General features: G+C 48.8%; 1 protein-coding gene across 7 annotated transcripts in view; it reads right to left on the reverse strand.

Annotated features, from left to right (window-relative positions):
- Positions 1-12: 12 nt before the first annotated feature.
- The window catches only part of SPATC1 (spermatogenesis and centriole associated 1), a 28,211-nt gene continuing 8,409 nt past the window's right edge, over positions 13-19,814 (reverse strand). For 5 of the 7 annotated variants that reach the window (XM_084751589.1, XM_084751588.1, XM_084751587.1 and 2 more), the window contains exons 2-5: positions 9,635-10,309; positions 9,014-9,529; positions 8,688-8,827; positions 13-413 (exon numbers count right to left, since the gene is read on the reverse strand). In XM_084751589.1, the coding sequence (XP_084607715.1) occupies positions 84-413; positions 8,688-8,827; positions 9,014-9,529; positions 9,635-10,309 (1,661 nt within the window). In that variant the 3' untranslated portion in view covers positions 13-83. Of the gene's footprint in view, positions 494-8,687; positions 8,828-9,013; positions 9,530-9,634; positions 10,310-19,814 lie in introns of all 7 variants that reach the window. The other 2 variants (XM_084751590.1, XM_084751593.1) reach the window with 2 other exon arrangements.

Genomic DNA, 19,814 nt, shown 5'->3' on the forward strand with positions numbered 1-19,814 from the left:
GGGCCCAGTGACTAGTGTTTTTGAGAAACTTTAATGGCCACGCATAATGGCCTGCGTGAGCCTGGGCCTGCTGGGCATCGGGGTTACCAGATGAACATAGGCTTGCCGTCATCGTGGGCCAGCTGGTTGAGGCAGGAGAGCAACAGGAGGGCATCAGTGAGCATGCTGGGGTGCACGGTTTCCACCAGCACCCGCTGCAAGAAGTCCACAGTGTAGGTGCCGCCTTCAGACGCCGCCAGCTCGGGCCGCTCACGCAAGATGCCATAGGCATTTACCAGCTGCTCTGTGAGGGCTGGATGCACGCGTCCGTTGTAGCCCAGACTCTGCAGCCTGTTCATGATGCACACGTAGCGCTGCGTGAGTGTCTGGCAGAGGTCCTCATCCAGCTTGTGGTTACTGGGGTTTAGGGAGGCCTGTTGGGAGAGTGGCCATCAGGGGACCTCCCATACCACTCTGGCTCACAGGCAGGCCGGAAGTACCAGGGCAAGAGAGGCTGAGGAAAGGAGATTGTTAAGTATTGCTAAGAGGATGCCAAGGGAGGAGAATGGCGGGGGCGGGGCGGGGCGGGCTGTGTGGGGGCAGGGAGATGCCCAAAAGGTCCAGAGGGCTGAGCCTGAGGTTGAAGCACCCTGAAACCCAACTCAGGCAGGCCCAGAGGCTTCCCAAGGCTTCTAGAGACATCTATGCCATTGTCCGTTCCATCCACTAGATGTATCGGGTTAGCATAAACCCACCAGGGGGTGGAGGGCAGGGAGGGAGTGTGGCTTCCAGTATGGAGGCACAGGGAGCTCTTCATACATCCAGGTGGCCTGGTCTCAGAGTTCGCATGCGTTCCCAAGAGCTAGTGGAAAGCTCTGTTTTTGTTTTTGTTTTTGTTTTTGTTTGTTTGGTTTTTCGAGACAGGGTTTCTCTGTATTAGCCTTGGCAGTCCTGGAACTCTCTTTGTAGACCAGGCTGGCCTTGAACTCACAGAGATCTGCCTGCCTCTGCCTCCCATAAGGCCTTGGGTTTGACACTGAGCTCAGAAGAAAGAAGAGGAGGAGGAGGAGGAGGAAGAGGAGTGGATCTGAGTTTGGTTCCCAGCACCCATGTCAGGGTGACTCACAATTCCAGCTGAAGCTCCCGGTCACCTTAAGGGTGCCTGTGTGCGCGTGCACACACACACACACACACACACTATATATATATATATAATTTAAAAAAATTTTTTAAAAGAGAAGTGAAAGGCTTTAATCTCACCACTTGGGAGGCAGAAACAGGTGGATCTCTGAGACTAGCCCGGTCTAGAAAGAGAGTTCCAGGCCAGCCAGGGCTACATATAGAGAAACCCTGTCTCGAAAAAAGTGAAAAGACCTAAGTAGAAAGATATGCGTAACCCGGTATGTCTATGTGTCAACATATCATATGGCACTCCAGTAAGGGTTTGATTTCATGTTTTGTTTCGTTCTTCCTTAGTTTTTCTCTCCCTTTTCTTTCTTTTTCTTTTTTTTAAGATTTATTTATTTATTATGTACACAATGTTCTGTCTGCCAGAAGAGGGCACCAAATCTCATTACAGATGGTTGTGAGCCACCATGTGGTTGCTGGGAATTGAACTCAGGACCTTTGGAAGAACAACCAGTGCTCTTAACCTCTGAGCCATCTCTCCAGCCCCTTCTTTCTTTCTTTTGAGATAGACTCTTGTATGACCTAGGCTGGCCTTAAACTTGTTATGTAGCTAAGTATGACCTTGAGCTCCTGATCCTCCAGCTCCTGCATCCTATGTCGTGGGATGGAAGGCATGTAGTGCTACATCTGCTTTATATAGTACTGACAGGCAAGCACTCTACCGGCTGAGTTACATGCAAGTCCTGATTTTTGTGTTCTTACGTATACGTTTTATATATCAATATTTATGAAATGTATTTAATCTTAATTTAAAAGTTAATAGCACATTTTTATTATTTTCAATTATATGTATGTGTCTGTGCACAGGAATGCAGGGGCCCACACAGGCTAGGGGTCTTGGAAGCCCTTGGAGTTGGGGTTATAGGTGGTGGTAAGTCACCATATATGGATTCTGGGAATTGAACTTGAGTCCTCTGGAAAAGCAATATATGTGCTTAAGCATGGAGCCTTCTCTCCAGCCCAATATCTTAAAAATCAGGAGACCAGGTGGGCACAGCGCCTCATGCCTGTGACTATAGCACTAGAGACGGAGACAGGACCACTGACTCAGGTTCAAGGCTAGTCTGGGCTACATAGCATGAGTTCAGCTAGGGCCACATACACATCAAGGCCTTGCCTCAAGTAAGTAAGTAAATAAATTATTCATTCACTGGTTCTCTGGACACAATGGTGCATCCTTGTCATCCCACCTCTTAGAAGGAGGAAGGAAGAGGACCACAGCAAGTTTCGGGAATAGTTCGAGTTCCAGCCAGCTGGGCTGCTTAACCAGCCCTTGTCTCAACAACCAAAATATACAAAAATAGAAGGATACAGAAGCTGGGCATCCTCAGGAGGTTGAGGTAGGAGTATTGTAGGTTTTGGATAGATAGATAAATAAATATAAATAAATGCCGGGTGGCATACACCTTTAATCTCAGCACTTGGGAGGCAGAGGCAGGCAGAGTTCTGTGAGCTCAAGGCCAGCCTCATCTACAAATAGAATCCAAGACATCCAGGGCTATTACACAGAGAAACCCTGTCTCAAAAAACCAAATAAATAAAAGAAAAATAAATAAATAAAAGAGGGTTTGGATATTTAAGGTAGTTTGGTTACCAAATCAGTATGTAAAAATGACATCATTCTCAGGAGACTGTCAAGTGGTAGTCAAGGCACCATTTGCCACACTTACGTGACCCCAGTCACCCTCACATGGACACAGTTGGACTCAAGGCCCCCAGGACTAGGGTGCTAAGAGTAAAGACCCCTCAAACATCTTCCATGAAGTTCTTCACAACTGGGTAGGAAGAGCAAGATCCAGGTGGGCCCTGAGCACTTTCAGTTGGGTTTAAAAGACAGTGTAACTGGCCTGGAGAGATGGCTCAGCCATAAGAGCATGCACTGTTCTGGCAAGGACCGAAGTTCAACTCCCGTGTTATTCAGTGATTCACAACTCCAGCTCCAGGAGATCAAATACCTCTGGCCTCTTCAGGCACTTAAATTTACATATATATATATATATATATATATATATATATATATATATATATATATATATATATATACACACACACACACATCACCACCCCATACTTAAAAGTACAGATGAAACTTAGAAAAAAAAAAGACACAGTGATACTGGCCATAGTGATATATGCCTATAATCTATGTTATCAGGAGGCAGAGGCAGAAGAACTATTGTAAGTGTAGGGCCAACCTGGGCTATATAGCTCAAGGCCAGCCAGGGGTACACAGAAAAACAAAACAAAAACAACCCCCCAAACCCCCTAACAACAAAAACCAACCCAAATCAAGAGATAGTGTACCTGCACTATCTAACAAAAAATAAGCCAGCCAGGTTCAGTGGAAAGTCAGGGTCCTTGTCAATCAGAAATCTCCAGCCCTGTGTGGTGGCACACGCCTCTAATCCCAGCACTTGGGAGGCAGAGGCAGGTGGATCTCTGTGAGTTCGAGGCCAGCCTGGTCTACAAAGCAAGTCCAGGACAGCCAAGGCAACATAGAGAAACCCTGTCTTGAAAAACAAACAGGGGCTGGAGAGATAGCTCAGAGGTTAAGGGCACTGACTGCTCTTCCAGAGGTCATGAGTTCAATTCCCAGCAACCACATGGTGGCTCACAACCATCTACAATGTGATCTGATGTCCTCCTCTGCCTGTAGATGTACATGCAGGCAGATCACTGTATATATAATAATAAATAAATACATCTTTTTAAAATAAACAAGCATCTCCATTAAAGTTTCAACCCACTAAACCTGTGCTGCCTTGGAAAGCAACTGGCTTGTAGGAACAATTGAAGGTTTGACTAGTTTTAGCAGGTCTGGGTAGAATGTAGGGAATCTAACCACCGACCCTGGGGTACAGAAAAACGTACATTGAAAAGGGGAAAGTTGGGGGCTGGAGAGATGGCTGAGAGCACTGTCTGCTCTTCCACAGGTCCCAGGTTTAATCCTCAGCACCCACATGACAGCTCACAACTAACTCACTCCAGGTCCAGGCACTCTGACACCTTCATACCAACGCACATAGAATAATTGTGTTTTCTTTTTTCTCTGTGTAGCCTTGACTGTCCTGGACTCACTTTGTAGACCAGGCTGGCCTTGAACTCACAGAGATCTGCCTGCCTCTGCCTCCCCAGTACTGGGATTTAAGACGTGCGCCACCACGGCCTGGATATTTGTTTTTTTGTTTTTACAAGACAGGGTTTCTCTGTGTAGCCCTGGATGTCCTGGGATTTACTCTGTAGACCAGGCTGGCCTCGAACTCACAGCACTCCGCCTGCCTCTGTCTCCCTAGTACTGGGGTTAAAGGGATGGGCCACCATGCTTGGCTGAAAAGGGAGAAATAAAAGTTGGGCAAAGTGAAATCAGATACAGGTGCAACTCAACCATAGGCCCAGCCAGGAGGTAAATGTATGATTTCCAAATGTGGTCACACTAGCTGGCCTGGAAGGCTCCACAGAGGGAAGCGGCTGGGTGTCAGCCTAGCTGCAGGAGGCCACTTTATCTGCATGTGAGTTTCAGTGGCCCTGGCCCCAAGAGAAAAGAGAGTCTCTGGGTCACCTCTGATAGAAGTAAAGTGAACTGCTGAGTCCAAGAGAGATGCTGGAGGCTCCTGGGCATGCCTCGTTAAGAGGTCCAGCATCTCATAAAGCTGGGCACGGTGGAACATACCTCTAATTCCAGGATTTGGAGGGAGGGGTAGGAAGAAGTATCAGAAGTTTAAGTCATCCTTGGCTACAAAGTGAATTCAAGGCCAGCCTGGGATACATGAAACCCTGTTTCAAAAAACAAACAAGCAACAACAATAACAACGAAACCGAACGTATAATCTAGAAATTATCCATTTAATCCATCCATAAAACTTAAGATTTGGGCGGGTTGTTTTTTTTTTTTTTTTTGCTTGTTTTTTATTTTTATTTTTCCTGGAACTTGATGGATAGATTGTAAAACAAGCAGAAAAAGGAAGAGCTGAGACACTAAAGAGCACGAGGAGGAACCTGGCTCAGGCGCTGGCATATAACCCGGGGCTCCCTGCGTGCTAGACAAGCACTGCGTCACCCGAGTTATATGCCAAACCCCTCTTCATAATGCCAAGCCAACCCTTGGCCTCTGTGGCCTCGGTTACTATGTCACCGGGCCCTCTTTGGTGACTTTCTGGCTGATGACTCTCCACTGACATCCTGTCAGGACACTACTGTCCTGTCATAGATGTGAAGGGACTCTGGCCCGCTCGAGCATGGCAAGCGTGGCTCTGGCAGGCCTTGCCCTTCTCCCCGATGCCCTCTGCCTTGCTACAGACCCTTAGATTATATTCTTCAAGCTGGCCACCACGGTCTAGTTCCTTATGTGGCCAATTCCTCCTCCCGAGGCTGGCTACCAAGGTCCAGCTACCAAAGGACTGAAGTCCAGCACTCAGAAGCCCCATTGGCTCACCTAACTCATATGCACGGTTAAAACATACCACTGAGTGTCGGCCCTGGTGGCGCACGCCTTTAATCCCAGTGCTCAGGAAGCAGAGACAGGCGGGTCTCTGTGAGTTCGAGGCCAGGCTAGTCTACAAAGCAAGTACAGAACAGCCAGCACAACAAAATAAACAAACAAAACCCAAATCACCACCTGTCCTAGCCCATTGTAACACAGCCCCTCCCTTTTCTCTCTTCTTAAAAGTTTACACCTGCAAGGTCATTTGCTGCTGTTTTTCTGCCTGACTCAGAAGGCAGCCACTTTAAAGTGTCTTCTCTGCTTAATAAAGGATCTTTCACTGGGTACAATGGCCCAAGTTTGTAATCCCAGCAGAGATAGGAAGATCTCTGTGAGTTCGAGGCCAGCCTGGTTTACACAGAGAGTCCAGGATAGCCCAGGCTACACAAAGAAACCCTGTCTTGAAAAACAACAAACCCAAATAAAATAAAATAAAACAAAGGATCTCTCTGTGAAAACAGGTGTTTGGGTGTGTTTTTTGCCTAATCTGGGGTCTGAAAGGGAACTGTGCCTGTGGGGTGTGTGTGTGTGTGTGTGTGTGTGTGTGTGTGTGTGTGTGTGTGTGTGTGTGTCTGTTAAGATAGACAAGGAGGGTGGGCCAGACAGACCAGAGAATCCTCATAGTGCAAGTCTGAGAGAGCCACTGGTGGGCACTGGGCAGCTGTCTTGCCATGGCAGCTCTGAGCTCTGAAAGGCTGCTCCCACTGAGGCCTGCCCCAGTGGCAGACTCCGGTGAGAACACCACAGATAGGCTGTGCACCTCAAAGTTTTAAAAAGTGCTCATTTTCTGCTGCCAACGTGTCCACACAGCCCTCTGTTTCCTTGTCATCTTTCTCTTGTCCCTCTGGCCCCAGAGTCACCCTCCCACCGTGTGGGTACCAGGAACTGAACTCAGATCATAATGCTTAGCCGCAAGCCATCTTGTTAGCCCTAAACACAGATTTCTCTAGTTGGCATTTGAAATAGTATCTCTAAGCTTTTTTTTTTTTTTTAAGATTTATGTACTTATTATGTGTACAGTTTTCTGCCTACATGTACACCTGCACGCCAAAAGAGGGCACCAGATCACATTATAGATGGTTGTGAGCCACCATGTGGTTGCTGGGAATTGAACTCAGGACTTCTGGAAGAGCAGCCAGTGCTGTTAACCACTGAGCCATCTCTCCAGTCCTTTTTGTTTGTTTGTTTGTTTGTTTTGAGACAGGGTTTCTCTGTGTAGCCTTGACTGTCCTGGACTCACTTCTCCAAGCTCTTTATGTAGTTCCTTTGACTCTGGAATCCTCTTGAGACTTTTTTAAAGTGCTATTTATTTATTTATTTATTTGTATGAAAAGCTCTTTATGTAGTTCCTTTGACTCTGGAATCCTCTTGAGACTTTTTTAAAGTGCTATTTATTTATTTATTTATTTATATGAATGCTTTGCCCGAATGTATGTATACCACAAGGATGCCTGGTGCCCTTGGAAACCAGATGAGGGCTTAGGATCCCCTGGGTTGCCTGAGCCACCATATGTGTGCTTGCAGTTGGCAAGAGTGGTCAATGCTCTTAACCGCTGAGCCATCTCTCCTGCCCTGAGACTTTGTTTCTTGAGTTTGATGGTCTCTGGAGGTAGTCAGGTGTTCCCGTGCTTGTAATGTCTACCATGATCACTTATGGAAGAGTCAAAGAGTCAAAGCAAAGACAAAACCCAAAACGTCAGGGGCCGGAGAGATGGCTTCAGCAGTTAAGAGTACTTGCTGCTCTTGCAGAGGGACAATTGGTTTTTAGCGCCCCAGGTAGTGCACAGCTGAGGAGATCAGGCCTCCATGACAACCCCTGGCACATGGATACACATAAAAGAAAAATACATCATCAAGAAGATTTTTAAGCCGGGCGTGGTGGCTTATGCCTTTAATCCCAGCACTCAGCAGGCAGAGGCAGGCTGATCAACGTGAGTTCGAGGCCAGCCTGGTCTACAAAAGCAAGTCCAGGACAGTCAAGGCTACACAGAGAAGCCCTGTCTTAAAAAACAAACAAACAAACAAAAAGCAAAAAACAAAACAAAACAAAAAAACTAAACCAGGCATGATGGCACACGCCTTTAATCCCAGCACTTGGGAGGCAGAGACAGGTAGAGTTCCATGAGTTCAGGACCAGCCTGGTCTACAAAGGTACAAAGTAAGTTCCAGGCCATCAGGCATTACACAGTGAGACCCTGCTTTAAAAAGAAGAAAGGCATTCTAATAAAAGGACACTTTAGCCAATGAAAAGGCGAACTCCTACCCAGATGGCAGGTGTGTACAATTTATACACAAAGATGGCTGGCTTAAGAGAAGAAGCAGCTGGCAACACAGGGAAGCTGTTTCCCCCCCCAAGAAAAGCCCAAATTGCCTAAATACAGGGATAGCCCCCAGGAACCCCACCATTGTCTCCCATGGCACAATTCTGAACAAACTTCTCCTGGGTATTCACCTAAGTGCAGACTGTATCCCCAGCCCTCACTCTCTTGCTAGTGCTGTCTACACAGGTAAGACATGGGATACAGCAACACACTCCAGTTTTTTGTTTTTGTTTTTGTTCTTAACATCGAGCTCCCTTTTATCCATTGCGGGTGGTATTGTGGCATATCTGAGAACACATTAGAGTGAGCATCAGGCCTTCTGGCAACAATGCTGCCACCTACTCTGTGGGCTCTAGGATTTGTGTCCCCTGTGGTCCCCAACGAGCATCGGGGATGCTGGAGCCAAAGGACTCTAGAATTCTTTAGGTTTGCTGCCTCAGCCCCTGGGATTAGTGCTGCCCTTCCAAAGGCCACCTAGGAGGCAGAAGAGGAATGCCACCCGCCCACTCAAGGAGACCTCCCTCATCCTCTTCTAAATCTTTTAGAGTCTGTAAAGCTTGGATCCTGGGTGCCCTGGACGCCTGCCAGCTGCCTGCACTGAGCCCGGGGCTCCCTCCATCTCAGATTCCCCTTAAATGCCCGGTCCTTGAGCACTGAGCTCTCTGCCCCAGCTCTGAAAGGCCACTCTGGCAATGTGTAGGAGACAGATAGCCACACACCTGGATGATCTTCTCTGGAATATTGGAAACAGTAAAGCCATAGAGTCGAACACGCTCTGGGAAGATGTTGGACAGGATCCTTCGGTCCAGCTGGAAGGCGATCTCCCCCACTAGCCTCTCCCAGGCTAGTTGCTTTGAGTCTGCGGATGACAGAGGGGCTCAGCTGAGCAGTAAGTGGCGGTGTAGGGGGTGGGGGGGGGTGGGGGGGGTGGGGGGGTGGGGGGGTGGGGGGGTGGGAGGGCTATAATTATCAGCCTAGGTCTGTGATAGGGGAAATGGCGCCAGACTCAGCTTGAGTCCTCCCCTTCTCCCGTGCTGTTACTGACCTCGGGGACTGTCCGAGAGCTTGCTAGACTTTCGGTGGGACGTCTTCCGCTCCATCTCCAGGATACTCTTCCGAGACTGTTCCAAGGTGCGTGAACCCCGAGTTTCATTGATTGAAGCCGGGGAGGATGAGGTGCGGGGCGGGGAGTGGGGGTTGCGTGGAGGGGAACTGGAGCTGGGCACAGGGCGGGTAGGGGATTGGTGCACCTTGGTTGGGGAGTTGCATTGGGCGCTTCTTGAAGTGGAGTAGTTGGCAGCAGCTTGGGGGGCAGGTGTTGCGGCAGAGTTGGAGGCTGTGCAAGCAGGGGAAACTGTCGGGGAGCTTGGGACGGAAGTGAGGGTCATTTGTCCCTGAGAAACACCAGTCTGGGTCCGAAGATCCGAGGTGACATAAAAATTTGCTGTGGGATTGGGTGTGGCCATGGCGCTCATGGGGGTGGTGGTCTGGAGGGGTGCACACATAAACATCATGTTGAGGGGCTCTGAGTCCTGGGTTGGCTGGGGGTGCTCACCGGTGACTGGTGATGTGGAGGAAATGAGAGGAGGGGGTTAGAGAGAAGCAGAGTAGGAGCAGGAATCGGCCTACCCAAGATGCCCTGTTGCCCAACCCTCCATCAATTTACCTTTGGAGGAGGCAGCTGTCCCTACACAGGCTGAGGCTCCAGAGAGGTTTCCTCGGGGTGGCTCTGCCAGCCTCACCCTTGGGACCTCTGCCAGCCCTAGGTTGTTTAAGGGGTTGGGCAGTATGTTCTGAGAAACACCTAGAGGGGCAGCTGCTGAGGAGAGCAGGGGGCTGCTCAGAGACACTGCCACTGTGCCTGCCAGGGGAGCCATGAGGGGGCTGCTCTGAGATACAGCCAGGGGGCCAGCCAGCTGGCTGCTTGTGGTCAGGGAGCCAGTTGAGGTCAGGCCCAGTGAGGTGGCCAGAGTGGTCCCAGGAGGTACAGCCATGGGACTGGTCAAGTGACTGTTCAGGGGCCCAGTTGAGGGTAAGCCCAGAGAGCTGGCCAAGTTGGTCCTTGGGGACACTGCAATGGGACTGGTCAGGTGGCTGCTTAGGGGGCATGGGACAAGACCGGTAAACTGGCTGTTCTGCGGCATGGGGATTTGGGCAGACAAGGGCATTTGGCCTGATAACAGTGGGTTGAGAGGAGCAGCCAGGGGGTTCACAAGGGGGCCTGCTGTGGGACTGAGCTGTGGGTTGTTCAGCATGTCAACCAGAGGGGCCAGAGCCATCATTCCTATATCTTCTACGCCTGGCTCCTTTGCTGCTCCTGGGGATGGGGCCAGGAATACACCTGTGGATACAGAAAGAGCACTAAGACCCCAGGCTAGCCCCTTTGGAAGCAAGTGGGAAGTGCTCGGGGGCATGCCCAGCCAAGAGATCTGTCTCTCTGCCGAGCTGGCTGCTTTGATCTGCCTTCTTGGAGCATCATTCCTTAGGTGGGCTGGATGATGACGCCCCTGCTGTGAAGGCACCTGTGGGGCAACCAGAGGGCATTCTGTGCCATTTTAAGTGTCCTGAATGTGGGTTTGCTTTTTTTTTTTCTTCTCAGTCCCCGAGCAAGGCTCCCTGTTCAGCCTCAACTCTCTAGTCCGAACTCCCAGACTCTTAGACCACTTGGCCCTTCAAGCTTCCTGGTTCTCCTTCACCTCCGTCTAGTGCACTGGGCTGTCAACCCCACACCCAGGAGAAGAGCGGCCCCTAGTGGTGGGACTCCCAGACAGCTAACTTGGCTCTCTGCTTTTGGCTGGAAAGAGAGCCTGCTGGCCTCAACCTTGCAGAGGGATACATACGGTTCCCCCCCCCCCCCACCGGGGTAGGACCTCCAAGGGTCAAAGTGTCAATAATCAGAGCCTCGTGTGGCTCGGGGCCGCACATAGTCTACCTCAGTAGGGATGCAGGTTGTTGAAGGCTACCTGGACACAGCCATGACGCAGAGAGTCCCAGAATCCTTTCTGGCTATTGTTAGACTCCTGCATGGCGGTGTGGGGCTGAAGGAAAACCTGGAACACGATGGCTTGAAGAGCAAGTGGGCAGATTAGAGTGGTCAGTCTGGGAGCTCTTGGCGTCTGGAGTGGACTTCCCTTAATGACTTTTAGGAGAGAAATCCCTTGAAGACACAGTTGCCACAAGGAGATTTTTTTTTTTTTGTTAACTGTGCAATGAAAAATGATCTTGCTGGGATGGAGAAATGGCTCAGAGGTTAAAAGCACTAGCTGCTCTTCCAGAGGACTTGGGTACTGTTCCCAGTACTCACATAGTGGTCACCACTGTCTATAACTCCAGTTCCAGGGGATGCAATGTCCCTTTCCGGATTCTGTGGGCACTACATGTATGTGGTGCACAGACATATATGAAGGCAAAATACTCATACACATAAAGTAAAATGAATATTTTGGGCCAGGCTGTGGTGGCGCACATCTTTAATCTCAGCACTCTGGAGGCAGAGGCAGGTGGATCTCTGTGAGTTCAAGCAAAGTTAGTCCAGGACAGGCAAGGCTACACAGAGAAACCTTGTCTCAAAAAACCCAAACCAAAACAAAACAAAAAACAAAAAGAAAAGACAAAAACGAAGCTGGGCTGTGGTGGCGCACACCTTTAATCCCAGCACTCAGGAGGCAGAGGCAGGTAGATCGTTGTGAGTTTGAGGCCAGCCTGGTCTACAAAGTTAGTCCAGGACAGCCAAGGGTACACAGAGAAACCCTGTCTCGAAAAACCAAAGCAAAGCAAACAAAAAAACCAAAAAACCAAAAAAACAAAAAAACAAACAAACAAAAAAAGGAAACATACTTTGAAATCTACTCTTTTAAAAAGATTTTCATAATCAGGCTTAGTGGGACGCACCTTTAATCCTAGCACTGGGAGGCAGGGGCAAATGGATCTCTGAGTTTAAGGCCAGCCTGATCTACACTATAAGTTCCAGGACAGCCAGAGCTATACAGAGAAACCTTGTCTCAAAAAACAAACAAGCAGGGTGGGCGTGGTGGCGCACGCCTTTAATCCCAGCACTTGGAGGCAGAGGCCGGCGGATCCCTATGAGTTTGAGGCCAGCCTGGTCTACAAAGTGAGTCCAGGACCACCAAAGCTACACAGAGAAACCATATCTTGAAAAATAATTTGTGTGTGTGTGTGTGTGTTTGTACGCGCGTATGCGCGCGCGCGCATGCACATCAGAAACTTCAGATGTCCTGGAGCCAAAGTCACAGGTGGCTGTGAGCTGCATGGTGTGGCTCAGGAACCAAACTTAGGTCCTCTGCCACAGCAGTCTGTGATCTGAACCTGAGCCACCTCTCTAGCCCTAAATATGCCCTTAGGCTTTTTGTTTGCTTTGTTTTTGGTGCTGGTAATGGATCCAGCACCAAAGCTCTGTTACACAGAGAAACCCTGTCTTGAAAAACACAACAAAATAAGAAACAAAGCAAGCAAACAAAAAGAGCTCCCTACCCCCAGCACTGAGAACCCGCTGTCCGCTCTGCTGTACATCAGGGCTACGAGGGCCTTATGAGATTTCTACAAGGTCTTGGTGCCTCCATAGACAGTATGTAGAAGGTCTTGGGGTGTTCTGGTGAGACTGGGCTCCACAGGCGCATATGTCTGAACATTCGGTTCCCAGTTGGTGGGAGTTCCGGGAGGGGTCGGGTGTGGCGGTGTGGGAGGAGCAGGTGTGTTACCGGACACAGGCCTTCAGGCTTCAAGAGATGCACACCGTTCCCAGTGTGCTCTCTGCCTGCTGCTCGTTGTTTGAGCTATGGGTTCTCAGCTGCTCCTGCCTCTGCCTTTGCTCCACCATCGTGGACTCCAACCCTCGGGAGCTGTAAGCTCTTTTCTATTCTTCCTATCTGTCTGTCTGTCTTTTTCTTTTCTCCTCCTCCTCCTCCTCCTCCTCTTCTTTCTTCTCTCCCTCCTCCTCCTCCTTCATCTTCTTCTTTGTTGTTATTTTCGAGACAGAGTTTCTCTGTGTAGCCCTTGGCTGTCCTGAAACTCACTCTGTAGACCAAGATGGCTTCAAACTCACTGGGATCCTCCTGCCTCTGCTTCCTGAGTGCTGGGATTAAAGGTGTAGGCCACCAGGGGCTGGAGAGATGGCTCAGCGGTTAAGAGCACTGACTGCTCTTCCAGAGGTCCTGAGTTCAATTCCCAGCAACGACATGGTGCCTCACAACCGTCTATGATGTGATATGATGCCCTCTTCAGCCTGCAGGTGTGCATGCAGACAGAGTACTGTATACATAATAATAAATAAATAAATCTTTAAAAAAAAAAAAAGGTGTAGGCCAACAACATCTACCTCACCCCCCACCCAGGCTAAAATCCAGGGTTGTTTGATAGTCACTTTCTATATAGACTTTCTTTTTTTCTTTTTTCTTTTTCTTTCTTTTATTTATTTATTTTTTTGTTTGTTTTTCAAGACAGGATTTCTCTGTGTAGCCTTGGCTGTCCTGGACTCACTTTGTAGACCGGGCTGGCCTCGAACTCACATCGATCCACCTGCCTCTGCCTCCTGGGTGCTGGGATTAAAAGCATGTGCCACCATGCCCAGTTAGACTTCCTAAAGGAAGAGCTGACAAAGGTTGCAAAAGGAATCAAATATCTATCCTAACAAGAACCCGTACTGAAGGATTCAAGGACTACAAGAATAAAATAAAATAAGTGACTAAAACTGGACTTTGATAAAATAAGCGAATTAACAGTATTTATCAGCTAGGTGGTGGTGATACACACCTTTAGTTCCAGCACTCCGGAGGCAGAAGCAGGCAAATCCTTGTGAGTTTGAGGTCAGCCTGGTCTACAGAGCAAGTTCCAGGACATCCAGGGCTACAGAGGAAAACCTTGTCTCAAAAGAAAAACACAACAAAGCAAAAAATTAAAAACAAAAATCCAATACTTATTACTTGTGGGTTGTCCTGGACTCACTTTGTAGACCAGGCTGGCCCCAAACTCAGAGATCCACCTGCCTCTGCCTCCCAGAGTGCTAGGATTACAGGTATGCACCACTGCATCTGGCTCGTTATTTTCATCATGAATTTGGCATCTCTCTCCCTGCCCCCATGACTATTGCAGACCGCCCAGGAAAGGCACTTTCTGCCAAGCCGGATAACCTGAGTTCAATCCCTGGGGCCCACGTGGTAGGAGAGGGCCAACTCCTGCAAGTTGTCTCTGACTTCCACATGCACGCTATGACATGGATGCTCTCCCCTAAACAAGCACAGATAATTACATATGTAGCGATGTATTACACATATAATACAAAAATGTGTATATGTAACTAAATACTTGTAAAAAAAGAAAAAGGAATATAACAAACAATAATGGGGTTAAAATTAGATTTAAAAAATAATTAGACTTTTTGCTGTTAAACCAGAATGGCCAGAAAAAGGTTATTTAATACTTCTGCTTTTGGGAATATAATGCCTGGTGCTCCCACCTGAGTCCCAAGAAACAAAGTCTCAGGGCAGGAGAGATGGCTCAGCAGCTAAGAGCATTGGCCACTCTTGCCGACCGCAAGCACGCACATGGTGGCTCAGGCAACCCAGGGGATCCTAAGCCCTCATCTGGTTTCCAAAGGCACCAGGCATCCTTGTGGTACACACACATACATTCAGGAAAAACACTCATACACATAATTAATTAATTAATTAATTAATACTTAAAAAATAATCTCAAGAGAACTCCAGAGCCAAAGGAACTACACAAAGAGCTTGGGGATACTTGTTAGCTATTTATTTCAAAATGCCAACGAGGGGCTGGAGAGATGACTCAGGGGTTAAGAGTTCAATTCCCAGCACACCTACATGGTGGCTCATAACCATCTATAATGTGATCTGGTGCGCTCTGCTGGCCTGTAGGTGTACATGCAGTCAGAGCACAGTATACATAATAAACACAACCACAAAAAACCAAAGTGCCAACTAGAGAAATCTATTTTTAGGGCTAACAAGATAGCTCAAAAGTGCTTGCAGTCAAGCATTATGATCTGAGTTCAGTCCCCGGTGCCCACAGGTGGGAGGATAGAACTGACTGTCACAGAAAGACACTCACGGTATGTACTCAGTGATAAGCGGATATTAGCCACATGACACAGGATAACCGCACTACAATGCAGAGACTGATGCACCAACCAAGGACTTTGTATGATGTGAACCTAGACCCTCTGCTCAGATGTAGTAGATAGACAGCACAGTCTCCTTGTGGGTCCCAAAATATGGGGAGTAGGGACTACTTCTGACATGGACTCTGCTCGCCTCCCCCCCCCCACCCCGTATGTTGATCACTTCCCCTTGGCAGGGCGACCGTGTCAGGCCACAGAGGCAGAGGATACAGGTGGTACAGATGAGCCTTGATGGGCTGTGGTCAGATGTTAAAGAAGGGCTCCCCCTTTCTGAGGACCAGGGGAGGGAAGGAGGGAGCATGGGGTCGGGAGGTGACGAGGGAGTGGGCTATAATGGGGATGTAAAGTGGACAAGTTAAAAAAAAAAAAAAAACCAAAAAACCTGACTCACAATATTTCTTTGACTTCCACATGTATAGCCCTCCAAATAAATAAGTGTAATTAAAAAAAAATAAAGATAGAAGTCTGTTTTTAAATGCATCTTGTGTTTTTTGGTTTTGGTTTCTATTTCTTCTGTCTTGTGAGTAGATGAACAGACAAGAAGAACAAAACAAAGAAACAAGCGCGTCTACACAAAACTATCTGCACATAGGGCCAGGAGCATAGCGTGCCTATTACACTTGAGACCCTGGATTCAATTTCCAGTACTCCCCTCCAAACACCCTCCACCAAAGCCCTCCAACACAAATGTTTGCAGAAGCATTATCTATAAAAGCTTAAAAAAGGACATGGCTCAGCCGGGCATGGTGGCGCACGCCTTTAATCCCAGCCCTTGGGAGGCACAGGCAGGCGGATCGCTGTGAGTTCGAGGCCAGCCTGGTCTACAAAGCGAGTCCAGGGCAGCCAAGGCTACACAGAGAGACCCTGTCTCAAAAAACCAAAAAAAAAAAAAAAGTTTAAGCAGGGTGGTAAGTGAATCCTATCTTTATAAATTTATTATAGAAAAGGATTTATTGGGGGTCACAGGCATTTAGGGTAACATTTACGGTGCAAACAATTAAGTGCCCCTTGGGGAGCACTACAGGCTCTGCAGGCACAGATCCTGCCCCCACTGGAAGGCCTGGCACAGTCATAGGGTTTGACATTAACCAGGGTCGGTGAGGTCAGCAGCAGCCTTGGGATGGAGATGCTTGAGTTTGGGGAACTCCCAGCAAAAGGGCAGGCCATCATTTGTGGAAGGAGCTCTCCCACCTAATAGAAGGGTACTGCCTAACCCACCTTTAAGACATTTCAGCTCAAGCCAGGCGTGGTGACACACGCCTTTAATCCCAGCACCCAGGAGGCAGAGGCAGGTGGATCTCTGTGAGTTTGAGATCTGAGGCCAGCCTGGTTCTACAAAGCTAGTCCAGGACAGCCAGGACTACAAGAGAAGCCCTGTCTCAAAAACAAAACAAAACAAAACAAAACAAAAAGACATTTCAGCTCTACACTCTTGATTCTAATGGAAAATGTACAAGCCATTGATCCTTCAACTGTTTGTTAGAGTTTGTTTAGTTGACTAAGAGTTTGTGAGTTCAAAAGCTTGCTAGGTTCTGGTACCATATTGGAACCTTGTAGAAATTAGAAATTTCAGATTTGGGGCTGGAGAGATGGCTCAGAAGTTGAGGTCACTGACTGCTCTTCCAGAGGTCCGGAGTTCAATTCCCAGCAACCACATGGTGGCTCACAACCATCTATAATGTAATCTGATGCCGTCTTCTGGTGCGCAGGTGTACATGTGGGCAGAGCATTGTATACATAGTAAATAAATACATCTTTAAAATTTTTTAAATCTGATTCACTAGGTCCATGTTTATCTTCTTTTAAAAAGGTCTATTTATGTATATGAATGCTCTATTTGCATGTATGCCTGCAAGACAGAAGAGGGCATCGAATCCCATTATAGATGGTTGTGAGCCACCATGTGGCTGCTGGGAATTGAACTGGAAGAGCAGTCAGTGCTCTGAACCACTGAGCCATCTCTTCAGCCCTGGGTGTATGTTTAGCTTAATCATCCAGAATTAGAAAAGGTAAGTTTATTACATCAGACAATGGGATTAAAAAGAAAAGCAAACATTTTAGGATTTATGACGGCAGCCTGCCATATGTAACTCTTTGACCTGATGTTCGCCTCTCCAAACCTCATGCCCCAGGTCTCCCAGTCTACTTTGGTCCCCTGCTGGACTCTCCATCTCTGGGCCCACAGACCACCACCCCTCTATCTTTTGGTGGCTCTTTCCAGCCCACACTAGCCAGGCTGCAGCAGTGCTTAGGGCTCAGAGGGCACCTGCCACGTCCCAGAGGGACACCCAGGGGTCACAGTGCTGGGGGGAGGGCCTGACATGGTGGGGCTAGCGGCAGAGTCCGAGAGGAGTCGGGAGAGGCTGGACCTCGCTGAGACTTCCAAATAGGGTTTCCTCGAGAGGGGGAGGGCTGTGGAGAGGGCAGGGAAAGAGCGAGGAGAGTGGCCTTGAGGAAGGCCCTCAGGGGCGAGAGACCCGAGGGAAGGGGCATCCTAAGGGAGGGAGTCCAAAAGACAGGAGGTTGGTTCCTGAGGGGAGGAGAGCCTAGTAAGGAGGGAAAAATCTGAGATGGTAGAGTCTCCTTGGGGAGAGTCTTGACAGGTAAAAGTCCTGAAGGAGACCCTTAAGTGTCTCTGGAGTAGGCTCCTCTGTGGGGAGATGCCACCGTGGGACAGTGTTTTGTGGGAAGTCTGAGTACTAAGAGAGCAGAGCTAGGAGGGACTGGTTTGCGATCCAAAAACAGCCTCCTAAAACCCCGAGTCTCAGCTAGAGATGGGTCTCTGAAGAGGCTGAAGTCCTGCAGTGGTAAAGGAAGCAGGTGGGAGGTGGTAGCAAGTGAGCTTTAAGGTTCTTTCCAGAGAGAACTAAAAAAAAAAAAAAAAAAAAAAAAGCAGGGTGGGGGTGGGGCGTGAAGTGGAAGGCTGCCCCCTACTGGAGGAAACACCCACCAGAGCAAGCAGGCAGTTGGCACAGAGGTTTAGATTAGAAAACAAGCCCAGGAGGAGGAAGAAGTATCAGGGAGCAGAGTTAGGTGACAGAAGTGGCACAGACCTCTTAGCCGTTTTATTCCTAATGTCCCATGCTGGCTGTTCATCCTTGTAAGCCTGTGCCACTCTGGCCACCTGCCGTCTTCCGCTCCCCGTTTCCATCTCTTTGAAAGAGAGCCTTGCTGAGTTGCCCAGTCTGGTCTGCCATTTGTGATCCTCCTGCCTCCGTAGCTTTTGTATTGAGCTTATAGGCATGCACCATTGTGCCTGGGTTCTGAGTCTTTTTGTTTGTTTTTGTTTTTCAAGACAGGGTTTCTCCGTGTAGCCTTGGCTGTCCCAGACTCACTCTGTAGACCAGGCTGGCCTCAAACTCACAGCAATCCTCCTGCCTCTGCCTCCTGAGTGCTGGGATTACAGGCGTGCACCACCACGCCCGGGCTGGGTTCTGTGTCTTGACACGTGTGTGTGGAAAGGCTGGGTCTGACGGCTGGGAAGTGGGGCCAGTTTTCAGCCGCTGTTTTGGAGTCTTGGGCACTTGGTTTAGCACTCATTTTTGCTCTCTCCTGCTACTCCAACAGTCCCTAAGTCACTTGTCTCTGTCTCCCAGAGACATCCCGGTGCAAACGCCTGAGCCAGCCCTGGAGTTCTCAGGAGCAAGAGACCCTGCACCTGAGCCTGTTCTGCCTCTAGCTCAGTCCCCTATGGCCCTTGTATCTTTCTGAGAGTCATTTTCTTTCAGAGAGTCCTTCCTCTCGGTCAGCACCGTCCATAGGAGCCTACACTCTTGCCAAACCCTCCAAGTGTACCACTTGCCTGCCCTCAGGTTACAAAATATGACAAGAAAAGACATCAGGTGTGTGGCTTGGTTCTTTGGAACCCTTCTGCATGGCTAGTACTAGTGAGCTCACTATACAGCCAAACAGTTCCTTTCTCTCTCTCTCTCTCTCCCTCTCCTTCTCCCTCTCCCTCTCTCTGGGGGGGGGGGCGTTCAAGACAGGGTGTCTCTGTGTAGCCTTGGCTGTCCTGGACCAACTTTGTAGACCAGGCTGGCCTTGAACTCACAGCGATCCACCTGCCTCTGCTTCCCGAGTGCTGGGATTAAAGGCATGCGCCACCACACCTGGCCCCCTTGAAACATTCTTACAGAGAAAACTGAGTCAGTGAGTCTGTAAGTTCCCACAGCTGCCTCCTCACCCGGAAGTCACACACTCATGCTTCCTTTTATTCTTCTCTTCAGCCGAAGACACTTTCCCCAAAGTTCCTTTTTCTTTTTGGTTTCGAGACAGTGTTTCTCTGTGTAGCCTTGACTGTCCTGGACTCACTTTGTAGACCAGGCTGGCCTCGAACTCACAGAGATCCACCTACCTCTGCCTCCCTGAGTGCTGGGAACCAGGTTCCTTCCTCGGTTCCGTTCCTACTCCCACTGTTGTTTCAGAGCCCTTCTCTTCTCTACCCCGTTCTGGTTTTTGTTTTTGTTTTTTGTTTTTAGATTAAGTTTTTTCATTTCATGTACATCCTGTTTTGCCTGCGTGTTTGTTGTCTGTGTGAGGGCATTAATCAGCTCCCCTAGAAGTGGAGTTACAGACAGTTGTGAACTGCCATGTGAGTGCTGGGAGTTGACCCTGGGTCCTCTAGAAGAGAAGCCGGTGCTTTTAGCTGCTGAGCCATCTCTCCATCCCTGTTTGTTTGTTAGACAGGGTC

The sequence above is a fragment of the Acomys minous genome (assembly GCF_964271855.1).
Source record: "Acomys minous genome assembly, chromosome: 12".
NCBI lineage: Eukaryota > Metazoa > Chordata > Mammalia > Rodentia > Muridae > Acomys > Acomys minous.